The sequence below is a fragment of the Physeter macrocephalus genome, chromosome 2 (genome assembly GCF_002837175.3).
Source record: "Physeter macrocephalus isolate SW-GA chromosome 2, ASM283717v5, whole genome shotgun sequence".
Classification (NCBI taxonomy): Eukaryota; Metazoa; Chordata; class Mammalia; order Artiodactyla; family Physeteridae; genus Physeter; species Physeter macrocephalus.
In genome coordinates, this window is record NC_041215.1 from 111541412 (window position 1) to 111556091 (window position 14680).

General features: G+C 36.3%; 1 protein-coding gene across 1 annotated transcript in view; it reads left to right on the forward strand.

Moving 5' to 3' along the window:
* The window catches only part of PIKFYVE (phosphoinositide kinase, FYVE-type zinc finger containing), a 77264-nt gene that overhangs the window by 24286 nt on the left and 38298 nt on the right, over nt 1-14680 (forward strand). Inside the window, exons 9-17 of the mRNA XM_007117705.4 lie at nt 462-600; nt 1747-1904; nt 3037-3148; nt 4117-4264; nt 4800-4967; nt 10435-10494; nt 12118-12247; nt 12677-12857; nt 13693-13767. Of these exons, the coding sequence (XP_007117767.2) occupies nt 462-600; nt 1747-1904; nt 3037-3148; nt 4117-4264; nt 4800-4967; nt 10435-10494; nt 12118-12247; nt 12677-12857; nt 13693-13767 (1171 nt within the window). The remainder of the gene's footprint in view (nt 1-461; nt 601-1746; nt 1905-3036; nt 3149-4116; nt 4265-4799; nt 4968-10434; nt 10495-12117; nt 12248-12676; nt 12858-13692; nt 13768-14680) is intronic.

Below are 14680 nucleotides of genomic sequence, written 5' to 3' on the forward strand. Positions count from 1 at the left end.
TTTTTAGATTCCATATATATGTGTTAGCATATGGTATTTGTTTTTCTCTTTCTGACTTACTTCACTCTGTATAACAGACTCTAGGTCCATCCACCTCACTACAAATAACTCAATTTCGTTTCTTTTGATGGCTGAGTAATATTCCACTGTATATATGTGCCACATCTTCTTTATCCATTCATCTGTCGATGGACACTTAGGTCCATAATGACTTCCTTTTAAACTTAATTTGAAATAATTATAGACTAACATAGAAGTTGGAAATAATAGTGCAGAGAATTTCTGGATACTCTTGTCCCAGCTTCCCCAATGATAGTATCATACATAACCATCATAACTACTTTTAAAAGTGCCCTTAACATTGGCAAGTAACCATTTATTTACAAATGAACTTTCATTGTAATCCTGTTTATTGATGAAGAATTTACAACTGTGTTTTCACTTTCTGTTTTTATTTCCAGATCAGCCAGCATTACTAACCTGTCACTGGATCGATCTGGGTCTCCCATGGTACCATCATATGAGACATCTGTCAGTCCCCAGGCTAACCGAACATATGTTAGGACAGAGACCACTGAGGATGAACGCAAAATTCTTCTGGTACCGGTCCAGTATCTTTGACCCATTGCAACTTTTGAGCATAAAGAATGTTTATCTCACTAATTTTTTTTTAAAAGACAAATACAAATGAAATAGCCAGTTATCATATAAATTAAATAGAGCAAATAATTTGCTTAAGTTTTTACTAGGATGACCTGAAATTGGTCAAGCATTCTATGCTTATATGCTACATTAATATTTTCTTGACTGCTTTCATCTGGCAAAATCAGAATTCAGATGCCTACATAATACTAGAGCTTAACTTTGAGTTAGGTCCCAGATCGCTGTTTAAACTTTGGAACATGTTTCTTATACACATGGAATACTTTTCAGACATTTAATATTATATGTTTAAGTAGGTAGTAATCAGTTGTTTATTGGATTTATCTTTGTAAAATACTGTGTTCAATCATAAGAGTGACTCAAAGAAATGGAAGAAGATATGGCTTCTGTCCTCAGGTTTAAAATTCAGAAGGTATAGAGATGAGAATAAGCATGGCGTTTTTTGTGGACTGAAGTGAGGTTTATTAATTGGGAGATGTTGGGAGGGATATTAAGTTCAATTCTGTGGGCATTGAGAATGGAAAGTTATTTGGGGCTACTTGGTGGAAGGTGGTGAATTCAGTCTCTATAAGTTTTAAATTTGAACCTGTAGGTGCTGAGCAGCGTTGAGGTTTTTTTGAGCAGGGAGTAATTCCCTGAAGGCCTTTCTCTAGGAAATTCACCTGGCAGTTGGGTATATGTGAGAATGGTAAGAATCTGGTGGGGTAAAAGCTACAGAAAGTTACTTTAGATTAATGTGATTCACTGTTCCCGCCTTCTCTTTTGTTCTGTCTCCAAAGGGGGTGTGACATTCTGTGTTTAGATAATCAGGAGACTGATAGTATGTGCCATTGACTGAAAAAAAAATTATTTGGGATAGTTTTTTTTTTTTCCTCAAGGGAAAAAGTTGTGTTTGCAATTAGATGAGCTGAGTTCAAGCTGTTCCCCATGCATGTGTCATTTCTATTAAATCATGTAACTTAGCTATGACAAAAAAATCTGAATTGAGTTTCCTTTTATGAATCTAAAAATCACAAGAAGCAGTCTGAAAAGGTATATAGCATCCTTCTCAGGAGTAATTACTTCCTCGTAATGTGATTTCAGGACAGTGTTCAGTTAAAAGACCTGTGGAAAAAAATCTGCCATCACAGTAGCGGAATGGAGTTTCAGGATCACCGCTACTGGCTGAGAACTCATCCCAACTGCATTGTAGGAAAGGAGTTAGTCAACTGGTTAATCCGAAATGGACACATTACTACAAGGTAATGGAGCTTAAGAAAGACTTTTTGATATTATTTATGAATTTATTTTTAATGACATATCATGTAGATATAAAGGGAGCAAATTTCTTTGTGAGTGGGGTGCTGCTTGTTTTCTGCATTTGGTGTTTGGGGTGCTAATTACTCAACCCTCCTCCCTTCTGAGTTGTAATCAGTAGAGAATAGATGCAAGGAGCCAAATGGGGTCACAGTTCACCTTATTTATTAAAAGCAGAAATGTGCAGTTAATTCCTAAAGCCCAGAGCTCTCTAGTTAAGCCAGATTGGGGAATGCAACTAGATCCTAAGGCCACAGTAGATTCTCTTGCTACTTCTCCCTAATCTGAACTTTCACCCTGTCTTGAGAATTGGGTCCATTAACTACACCTGGAGTGTCCTAGCCTGCCTCACAAATCATTTGTGAGAAAGAGACAGACAGGTTTTGTTGCCTTTCAGGGTAATGCGTCACCTGGCTTTTCTGCTTGCTTAGAAGAAACAAGTATGTAGGAAGAGAAGAAACAGCTGTAAGCAGTGAAGCCCTGGGTTCCAGTTTGGGTTGTATCTCTTTTTAGTTTTGTGCCCTTCGTCAAGTTATTCAATCTCTTAGAGACTTGACCTCAGCTCTAATATGAGGACAATATGTGATCCTATGAAGAAGCTGTGAGAATGAAATAATATGGGCTAATGTGTTTGGTACATTGCCATATAAATGTAATGTGTTAATAAGTGTCTATTTCATGTATATATATAGATATACATTTTATATCTATATCTATAATATTTGGTATTGTCTTCTCATCAAAGACTGTAAGCTCCTTGAGGACAGGAGCCATGCTATTCTCAACACTTTTTACTCCTAGTAAGTACAGGGGTATGCATGCACTGAGTACTTGTAAATGTTTGTGTAATTGAAATTAGGTTTTCTTGGGACTGGTTCTCCTTTACTATAGTACATGGGAAGATCTTTTAATTTAGCTTCAAGTCTCTCTTGTTTTATCCCTCACCTATCCAAGGACAATTTGAAATTCCAACTCTGATTAGAAAGGAAAAAAAATTCAGTTTGTGTCTCATCTTGTACTTGTAAAATTATTCTGACTGACTTTTAAAAGTTTTCTTTTTTCTTGGTCTTTATTCAGGGCACAGGCTATAGCAATTGGACAGGCAATGGTGGATGGACGTTGGCTAGATTGTGTCAGTCATCACGACCAGCTCTTCAGGGATGAGTATGCGCTGTACAGACCGCTGCAGGTAGTGTTCAGTGGTACCGCTAATGAGAGTATAGTGAGCTTTGTTGCCAAGTCTTCATCAGTGGGAATAAAAACTAGTTGAATTACCCAAAGATACACTTTTCTAACATGTTTTCCCTGCCATTTGAGGAAAGTTAAACATTTTTACTTGATAGGTAGTGGTGATTAAAAAACCCATTGGAATCAAACACTATTCAGTTGGTGTGGCTTCTTTTAAGCTTGGCTTTGTGATATTACAGTTGCTTGTCATTTATCTTCAGTGGTTTTCAGTTTTACTGTGTCTGTAGTTTTAGCACTAAGAGGGAGTATACATAGTGAAACAGTTGAAAAAACTTAATGGTACCATTACAATAGATTTTGACTCTATAGCAGTATTCAACTGTACAGTAATGGTAAAACGGTGAATATTCTCTTTTCTGTTTTTTTTTTTTTTACTTTAATTAGGAAATTGGAAATTACTTAAAGATAGAACTTTTAAAAAAGATATACTTTCACTTTTGGTTTATGTTAATTTGATATAAATAATATTCAGTAACACCTTTGTGAACTAAAATTGAAAAACCAATGGTTAGCAAAGACAGATGACCCAAAACACTAGTGTGGTGTTATGTGTTAAAATCTAACATTTGTTTTGCAGGATGTTGGCACAGGGTTAGGATAAATTCTAAGCTGTCTTTACTCTCAGGAGTAAAAGATGAAATGAAACACTGTAAAATCTGTATATTATGTTTTGTTCGTAATATGCTGCCTTTAAGCTTACTGATTCATAAATATTATAATTGTAAGAGTGGAGTTGCCAGCATGATGCTGGTTTACAACTCAGCTTCTATTAATTTGCTTATTTTTACATAAATTTATTTAGGGGTTAGCCTTGTACAAATATTGGGCTAGAATTTATTTGTAGTGTGACGGCCTCAACATTGTTGCCATTGAGGGTCAATTGCTTGGATCCTGTCTTGACCCTTTCAGAGTACAGAATTTTCCGAGACCCCTTCTCCGGACAGTGATTCAGTGAACTCTGTGGAAGGACACTCTGAGCCATCCTGGTTTAAAGACATAAAGTTTGATGACAGCGACACAGAGCAGATAGCTGAAGAAGGTGACGATAATTTGACCAGTGAGTTTCTGACATTTTAGTTTTTATGAATCATTACTGTGTACATATGATAAAATGAGCGTTTTGTTTATTTAGTTGAAACAGTCCTACTTAGAAGATTTATGGCTCCAACTAAATGTAACAACATCTGATAGCAATCCTTGTCCTAGATACAGTATTTTCTTAAGAAACCAACTTGTTAGGCTACTGGTGTTTTCACATTTCTCTGTAGTCTTTAGTTTGCAGCAGCTTAAAAATAACTCTGAGCTAATATTGCAGTAGACAACTTTCTCACCTCTTCACTATGATATCAGACCTTCTCTCTGCAGAACCTCCAACATATTTCTTCATTTTAAAAATTCATTTTATATTTAACTTGCTCAAATTTTATTAAGTCTACACAGAAGTACATGAAAATACTGTATCCATTTTGGTATTGCACATTGGGCTTGTATATTAAAAAAACCATTTTTCTCCTTTCCTCCAATACCCTGATGAAACCCATTTTTACTCCCCTCCTCTCCCTATATTTCTTTCCCCTTCCCAACACTAAAAGATTCTGCCAGTCCTAGCAAGCGCACATCAGTAAGCAGTTTCCAGTCCACAGTGGACAGTGACTCAGCCGCTTCTATCAGCCTGAACGTGGAGCTGGACAACGTGAACTTCCATATCAAGAAGCCCTCCAAGTACCCACATGTGCCCCCTCACCCTGCTGACCAAAAAGGTAGGAGGTAGTCACCATCTGCAATCCAAACACAGGCTGGAGAGATCTCAAGCCACCTTGTCCTTCTGGCTTCCTCTGACCCTTATGGCTGAGGGGATTTGGTGTGGGTTTTGGGCCACCCCTTCTCATTTTCCCCACACCTCTTCCCCACATGTTTTTTTTTTTTTTTTTTTTGGTTGGTTCTGGTTCCTTTTATTTCTTGTTTTCTACCTCAGTACCACCACACCCAGTTTAAAGCTTGTAGTCTTTAAAATGAATTACATCTGACTACTTTTCCCTTAGCATAATGTGCAACTTCCAAGGTGGCATTTCTTTGCATTTATAACATGGATGTTCTGCTCTATTCATTTCTCTTTCTTCATTTAATATTTTAAAACTTATTTGCTAATGCTATTACCCAGTAGCATAGTATTCCACTAAACCTTTCCAGATGCTTGAACTAGATTGGTGAAAAACATTCACACATTCCAAAACATCTTTCTACTCTAATTTAAAATGCTTATTGTGCATATGCTATATTTATAAAAAAAGGTTTCTTCTTTAATACAAAACAAATTCATTCTTTTAGCTGTCTTATTTGAGGCTTTAGTCTACTGAAAAATAATAATTCAAAAGACATTCGGTGTAAAAGGAAAAATAAGGTAAACCATTACTAAAATCTAACATAGCAATACATAGAAATGAAATGCTTTCTTTAAAAATGGATGATGAGGTTTACTTTGTTGTATATAATTAAAAAGCAATTTAAATTTTAGCTCTAAAGTGCCATTAGTAAAGGTAAATAAATAAAAAATACATAATTGGGAATTCCTTGGCGGTCTAGTGGTTAGGACTCCGCACTTCACTGCAGGCGGCCCGGGTTCGATCCCTGGTCAGGGAACTAAGGTCCCGCATGCTGTGCGGCCAAAAAAAAAGAAAAAAACATAAGTAATAAGTAACTGTGGCATTTCATTATGTTACAGTAACTGAAAAATCATTATTCTACAGATGAAGCAATTTATTCCATGATTTCACCTGTAGTTTGAATTTTTAATATTTAGCGCTCTAAATTTGAATTGTCTCGTTACTTAGATCTGAAATTCCTGCCTAATTCTTTGCTGCTGCCTACTTTGAGCCTCAGAATATTATCAGAAGAGAGAAGCTTTTGAATGTAAACATCTATGCTAAAATAATTGGAAACAAATTCACATTTCTACAACAGATTTCTCATAATTGTCGATATTAGCCACTATCATCAAGATGTGGTAAAATGGCATTTAAGGGTTATAGTAATAAAAAGGTATATCTTATTTAAGAATAGAAACTTGGAGAGGGTGTGAGAAAAGAGGAGACCTGGCTAGCATTGAGGACAAGTAAGATACAAATCTTTATGGGAATCCTCAAAGCAGAAATTGGAAAAATGATGGCAGACATTTGGGTGAGTATGAAAGGACAGTGAAGCAGACGTGGCACTTGTGGGAGAATTAACTGTAGTCTGTGGTCACATGGAGGATATTGGATTTTTGTAATATAAATAACAGATGTGGTTCAGAGGTGGGATGATCTGTCATGACGGAGGGTATCTGTTCTCTGGACACTTCTGTTGGCAATTTCATTGTGCTGAAAGAAGAGTGTGAAATACATTTTTGACTTGCTGGTGATTTTATCTCTTGGAAAGTTAAGGAACTTTTGAAAATCGTGAAGAAAGTGACCTGTCATCATGCAACTAATAATAGTAAAAGGTGGACTGCTGAGCACAGTCAGGCACTTGCTTTAGGAAACCTAACTTCATAATGTTGGGGGAAGAATGGGAATAGAAGGCTCTGATAATGACGTTGTTACAGTACAACCTCAAACTGCATTTATAAGGAAAATTAAAGGGGCAGCACCTGCAGTTGAAAAAACCCATCATGACTCCTCTGGCAACTTTCTGATCTCAACCTTTAAAAATTTTTTTCTAGAAAAATTGTGAGAGGGAACCTTCATAGGAGGATCAGTCTGAAAGAGGGGCCAGTGCTTTTAGAAAAGTGGCAAGATAGCAAAAGTCCAGACTGCACTGAAGATTGGAGGAAATGCCAAGGATATCTTGGGAAAGATTTTTAAAATTGTGATGCAGAGAAAGAATAATTAGGCCGGTTATTTGGGGAAGTTGATACAATATTAATTAAACTTTTTTTTTTTTTTTTTTTAACCTCTGTCAAGATAATCTTAACCAGGAAAGAACACTCTCTGTTAAGAGGAAGTGAAGTCCAAAATAATGAAGAGTTAGAGAATGCCTTGTTGTTGTTTTTTTTTCCCTTCTAGTTTTACTGATATATAATTGACATAAAACACTGTATAAGTTTAACGTGTGCAGCATAAGTTTAGTGAACATCCATCATCTCACATAGAAAATTAAAGAAATAGAAAAAATTATTTTCTTTGTGATGAGAACTCTTAGAATTTACTCTCTTAACTTTCATATATGACATACAGCAGTGTTAATTGTATTTATTGTGTTGTACATCTGTCCCTAGTACTGGAAGTTTCTACCTTTTGACTGCCTTTGTCTAATTTCCCCTCCCCCACCCCTTTCCTCTAGTAACTACCAATCTGATCTCTTTTTCTGAGTTTGTTTTTGAAGTATAATTGACCTCCAACTGTTACACATCATAGTGATTCCATATTTCTATACATTTTGAAATGATCACCAGTTAAGTCTAGTTACAATATGTCACCATACAAAGATATTACATAGTTATTGACTATATGCCCCACCCTGTATATTTTACACCCATGACTTAGTTATTTTGCAACTGAAAGCTTGTACCCCTGATCTTCCTTACCTATCTCTTTTCTCCTTCCACCCCCCTCCCCTCTGGCAACCCCTGTTTGTTCTCTGTATCTGTAACTCTGTTTCTTTTATGTTCTGTTTGTTCATTTGTTTTGTTGTTTAGATTGCACAGATAAGTGAAATCATACAGAATTTGTCTTTCTTTGACTTATTTCACCTAACATAATACCCTGTAGTTCTACCCATGTTTTCAGAAATAGCAAGATTTTATTCTTTCTTGTGTCTGAGTAATATTACATTGTATATGTGTACACACACACATACACACACGCACACTCACACACTCACACACACACACACACACACTCACACACCCACCCACCCCAGAAAGAAGGTAATTATTAGATTGACCTCTTAGGTCATTTGCAACCTTGAGAACCTGTAATTTGAGGACTTTATAAATCCCTTAATAAACATTTCTGGCTTTCACAGTTCTCTCTTGTTACTTCTTAGCATACTAACAGGAATTATTCTTTTTTCTATTTTTCTTGTGAAGTTGAGATACAATAAATTATTTTTTTCTTCACTGTAATTACGAAGAACACTGGTTACCAGAAAATAAAGGTGATCAGAGTGACCTGGTTAGGGAAGTGTGAACGACTTCCTTTGCTTCTGGTTTTCATTTTTCTTAAATAAAAATGAGAATGGGTACTTTTTATCTTTCCATTAAAGTTAAAAGTAACACTTATTAAATCTTTTCTTTGGGATCATCTGCTAGCTTTTAAGGCTGAGGAAATTTGAATTTATAAAATTGATTGAAATAGCTATACTTAAAAAAAAAACTGGTCATGTTTTTTATGTTACATAAGCAAACCCCTCATTTTCAGAAACTTGTAAAACAGACAGTGCGATCTTCTGGTTTGATTATTTTTCATTATTGGTCTTGGAGAGTTATGCAATTAAAATATATTTTATTCTGTGTTGGATGCAGGATTCTGAACCATTCTTGGAAAGTTAGCAAGTAGAACCTAGAGAAGAAAGTGAAAATTGTGACTTCCACAAACCTCTAGACCTAACTTCCCATTTATAGGGAAACAGGGGGTATAAGAGCAATTTAAACGGCACCATGAGGAAACAATCCATCAAATCCAGAATGTGGGATGTTCACTAGGACATTGGGCCTGGGTTCTTTCAAAATTCAGTATCATGAAAAAAAAAAAGGTAGGAAGTCTACTTTAGACTAAAAGAGAATAAAGAGAATGTAATGTATGAACCTTAATGGATCCAGGTTTGAGGGGGAAAAAACATTTATTAAAGCATTTTGGGAACAGTTAGATAAATTTGAATATGGACTAACTCAATGATATTAAGAAATTGTCAGTTTTCTTAAGTGTGTAAATATTATAGCTATAGAGGAGAATGCCCTTATTTTTAAGAGATGCATGCTGAAGTATTAGTGGTAAAATGTCATGATATGTGTAATTTCAAATGGTCTGGAAAAAAAGCACACATATAGAGAGAAATCAGATATGGCAAATCATTAACAATTGTTCAGTCTAGGTGGAGGGTATACAGGATTTTCTGTATGTTTGAATTTTTTTCATAATAAAATGGGGAAAACCCATCGCTTCTGGAATTTTATATATATATATGTCCTTTAGTATGAAGAGTAAAGCTTGTAAAGTCTCTACATTAGTTGAACAAATAGGGGTAGACATTATTAATTTCTGTGTAGGAGGTATAGGAATAAAGTATAACATCTGTTTTCACTGGTCCATATAATACTTGATTTTATTGTATTTGACATGGCACTCTTGAACTTTCTAAATTTTTTTCTCCACTTCTTGTTTGAAGGATGAGCATATTGGCTTATAGACACATTGACTTCTGAAGCCCATTTGTTTATAAATAAACTCTACCTGCAAAGAATTTTGTGGAGCACCTTTACCTTTTAAAGGGCTTAAAATGCATTGTGGTTAAATTTGCAAGGTAGAAAGAACCTCATTTGAGCTGTGCTTGGTCATAGACCTAGAGAAAAGGTTATGGGGAAGTAAAGAGTAAGTTTTACTTATAAGAAAAATATTTACTATTCTAAAAGTTCTAAAAGAACACATTCACAGTGTGTTCACAAGTTATCTTTCAGCAACTATTTGGAAGTATTTGGTTAGAATTTTTGAAAATTAAAACTCTAAAAACTAATATCAATCCTTATGAGTTACATCTTTATTCCCTGCCATTGTCACTTTTGTATTAATTTATTTTATAGCTTATATTCTGAAATTAAAAAAACCCCACCTTATATTGTATTATGAGGTGGCTTCTCTATCTGAACTCATTTTTTGTTAAATAATACAGTTGTACATGAGAAAAAGAGTAACTTTTTAGGCTTGTCATGAAAATTACTGACGATCTCAGTTTTCATAAACCAGTTCAGTTTTGATAAGGGAAAAATCTGTTAAAGATTATCTGTCATTACTGTTTCAAGGTTCTGTTGAGTTATTAATTTAAGTCTATCAAGTTTAGTATGAAGTGTGCAGAACAAGTTATAAAGCATCATTTTAGCCTAAAGTTTTCGTGACTTGTCTGTGTACTGATGGATTTAGAATGGGTAATACTTTGTGTGTGGGTGTGTTTTCTGTAAAATTATGCCGGCTTGTTATAGTCGTAAGCTTCTCCTTTCCTTCCTCCTCTCTCTCCTCTCTCCCTGCTATGCAGAGTATTTGATTTCTGACAATGGAGGACAACAGCTCTCAATAAGTGACGCTTTCATCAAAGGTAATTTTATCAAAAGCTATACATGGGATGGTGTCTCTTTTGTTCATGGGGATATACTTGGGGCCAAGCACATTGATAGGTGCAGAGTAGGTACTGACAATGTATTTGATTATTTTAGTATCATGGGAACACAGGTTTTAATATGTGTAGTAACTTTGAGACTGTTGAGAACCAAAATTATAAACTTGGACTTGGTTTGAAAGAAGGTCTCTGATCTGAAAAGTAATTGTTTAAAAGCTTTTAAATAGATTTTGAATTTTATTCATTTAAAGGCATGAATAGTTTATGCTTTCCTATATAATGAGTATAGTATTAAGTATTGTTATACATATCATCAGTGATTGTCAAGCTTATCAAAAAGCCTACAGGCAGATATCATCCAATTGAGGATGCTGCTTGCCCTGTGGAATTGAGAAGACAAGTGGACAGAAGAGATAAAGAGATAAAGAACTAATTCTGCTGATCATTTCCCTGGGGACAAGAGGAAGTACAAGCCTTTTCTAACCGTGACCCTACTTAGCTTGCTGTGGAGTGAAGACACACTTACTTAATTGGTCCATAACACTCTACAGCTTAGGCCTCAGATAATGGGAGGGTTTCACATAAAAGAGAGAAGGTAGGGCAAGCTGGTACAAGGGCAGCCACTTGCAGCTGGTGTCATAACTTAGCAGTGTAAATTCACCTCCAAGCATCTGGTTCAACTAGATGTTTATAGACCAGGGGTTTAAATAATTGAAATGTGCCATTTTTGTACTTCACTTGTCATGGACACTAGCTTTACTGTGTAAGCTGCTGGAATGTTTAGTTGAAAGCTTTTTTCTTTCTTTAGTTTGCTTTAAGAGGGGAAAGATTTGAGAATTTTTGTAAGCATTTCTCACCTCTTTTCTTTCCATTTATTCAATCACATTTTTCAACGTTTAGTGAGCATCTTTTTTTGCAAAGCATGTAGTATTATCATCTTTTTGGTCTTGATCCATTAACAAAATTTTACATAAATTGTTATTTACCATGTTTTAGTTTCTTTACAGTTAATTTTTAGCTCTGACTTGTAAAAGTTTTGCCAATTAAAAAGAAAGCCTTTTGTTCCTGTATTGAAAAAGAAACACTAAAAGGATTGTTTTAGTAGACTTTCTATATTGTCATGTAATGGTTCAGACGTATCAGGGCTGAGCTTTTCTCTTTAAAGTTCAGCACCCACACTATCACGTGTTCTGCTTGCATTCCGACTTCTATTGAATGCTGTTTTCAGTTTGTGATTTTATAGGAAAAATTAACCACCTCGTTTTGTTAATGTCCCCAAATGAATAAAAAGGCTGTAAAAATATCTCATTTTATTTGCTTTTCAGAAGCCGTATTTATAATGATTTTCTTGAGAGTCCTGGTTGCTTATGTAAATTTACTTTTCACACTTCTTTCTCTGATTTTGTCTCTTGAGAGTATTGATGATCTAACTCAGAGTTCATTTTTTTATTTATGAATTTAAACATGTCCTTGCTTTTTTTACACCAACAATTGAATTGGCTAACTTAAAAAATGTAAAAACGTTAAGTTGGCAATTTCTAAATCTATGAGTAGATGGTATAAAATGTGACAGTGAAGTATAATTTCTTATTTTACACTTAGAATCCTTATTTAACCGTCGAGTTGAGGAAAAATCCAAAGAGCTGCCTTTCACACCTTTGGGTTGGCATCATAACAACCTGGAGCTGCTGAGGGAGGAGAATGGAGAGAAACAAGCCATGGAGAGGTTGCTGTAAGGCAGTGAGCTTTTTAATTTTAATTCTCCATTTTTATAATCTTCAGTGACTTGATAGGCATGTGCATAGTTCTTCCTTAGAAAGTCAAAAATACTAACATTACTTAGGAAATAAAGCCTGTTCTGGTGAAATTTCTTATAAAACAAAAAGTGTCCTGAATTATGCTTGTCTGTCCCCATTGTCATTAATGTGTTAAAGTTTAATCAAATTAAATGGGTCATCTTAGTTGAGGATATTCACAAATTTTCTTTATGTGAAAAATCATTAAGGTGCAGATATGCAGAAAGAATAAAATTGACCAAGAAGATCTCATCTGTGAGCCATAATTAGTGTGCTTATTTCTTTGTAGACTGTGTTGTATCTTCAAAACTGTTGTCTCTGGCAGTATTAACTATGCAGACTTCTTTCCTGTAACATTTTTGTAGCTCAGCTAATCACAACCACATGATGGCACTACTCCAGCAGTTGCTCCATAGTGAGTCATTGTCACCATCTTGGAGGGACATCATTGTATCACTAGTCTGCCAGGTTGTTCAGACAGTCCGACCTGATGTCAAGAACCGGGATGATGACATGGATGTCCGTCAGTTTGTCCACATCAAAAAAGTGAGCTCTGCTGTTGCTTTCCTAATGCTAGGAATTGATGAGATGGGCCTGATAGTAATTTGTCTCTTAATGGTAATCTGAAAGGGTCATTACCAGGAGGGGTGCTAGGTGAGGAGGGGGAAGTTTTTCTGGCTGCTCTATTTGTTAGCAGTGCACTTAAGGTGCACTTAAGAAGCCACTGTTAGGAAGTGAGAGGTGAATGGGGGTGCGGGGTAAGTTGGGCTTGCAATGAGTTGGGAACCCAGACTTTCTTGCTTCTTCTTCTTGATGTGTCATCTATGAGAAGGCCTCTTCCCACAGATTACTGTCACTGTTCTGAGTAAAAGCAGTGGATAATTGCTTTATTTAGAGAGTAGTGGAGTTTTGCCTGTATTTTTTACCTATGATATGTAACTTAATAGTGGTCTTAATTGACATCTGGCATCAAGTACCAGGTAGTATGTTAGAGTGTTGATGATCATGCTAAGAGGCCATTAATTATTATTATTATTATTTGCGGTACGCAGGCCTCTCACTGTTGTGGCCTCTCCCGTTGCGGAGCACAGGCTCCGGATGCACAGGCTCAGCGGCCATGGCTCACGGGCCTAGCTGCTCCGCGGCATGTGGGATCCTCCCGGACTGGGGCACGAACCCGTGTCCCCTGCATCAGCAGGCGGACTCTCAACCACTGTGCCACCAGGGGAGCCCGAGGCCATTAATTATTGGTTGAAAGGAAGAAATGCATCCTGGAACTTTTTGTACTTATTTGGAAATAAATAATAAATAATAGAATTCATTTGACTGGATTCTAAGGATGTATCATTGAATTTTATTGTTTTCTTAATTTTTTCATTAGATCCCAGGTGGAAAGAAGTTTGATTCTGTGGTTGTCAGTGGGTTTGTTTGTACCAAGAATATTGCCCATAAAAAGGTAATGTGATTCAGTTCAACAGTGAAGTTCAGCAAACTATGACTATGTGCCAAGCTAACAAGCTGGGGGTACCTTAATCATGGAAGAAAAGGAGATTGGACATTGAGCGGTGGCTAGCAGTGTCTCCCATAGGGGTGAAATTTTGGGGGTTGAGGGAGAGTCTCCCAGAGCCGATGATGATTGGGACTTGTACAGTGGGAACTCATCAGACAGAAGAAGGCTTCCCAACCAGCAGGCTGACAGGACATTGGTATCATTTCTCCCTTCACTCCACCGCATCTCAGGGAGACAGGATTTTCTAACAGACTGGAGTCCTTCCAGAGGCCTACCATTTGACAACTTTGTTCTTCCTCATAGGGCTGAGCTCAGAATTATCACTGGAATTCTGTTATCCTTCTCCCCTTTTATCTCTACCTTCAACCCTGAGGCTCTTTCTAGCACTAGCACAGAGAGTAGGGTGAAATAACCTGGTGGACTAAGGAAACTCTGAGATCCTAAGGTGCAAGATGGGAAATGGCAGGAGATGGGGCTGGAGGAAGCAGGCAGGGGCTTTGTATCTCACTTTATTCTGAAGGCTACTGATTAGCAAAGTGTAGTGTGCATCAGGATTACCTGTGGACCTTGTTAAAAATGTAGATCCCTAAGTCCAAACCCTGGAAATTCTCATTCAGTAGGTTTAGGGGGGTGGGAATTGGGGGGTGGGTAGGGGAAGGGTGGGACTACTTTATAATTTTTTTTTAAAGAAGTATAGTTAATTTACAATGTTATGTTAGTTTCCAGTGTACAGCAAAGTGATTCAGTTTTTTATACACATATATAGATTTTTTTCATATTCTTTTTCTTTATAGTTTATCACAGGATATTGAATATAGTTCCCTGTGCTGTACAGTAGGACCTTGTTGTTTATTTATTT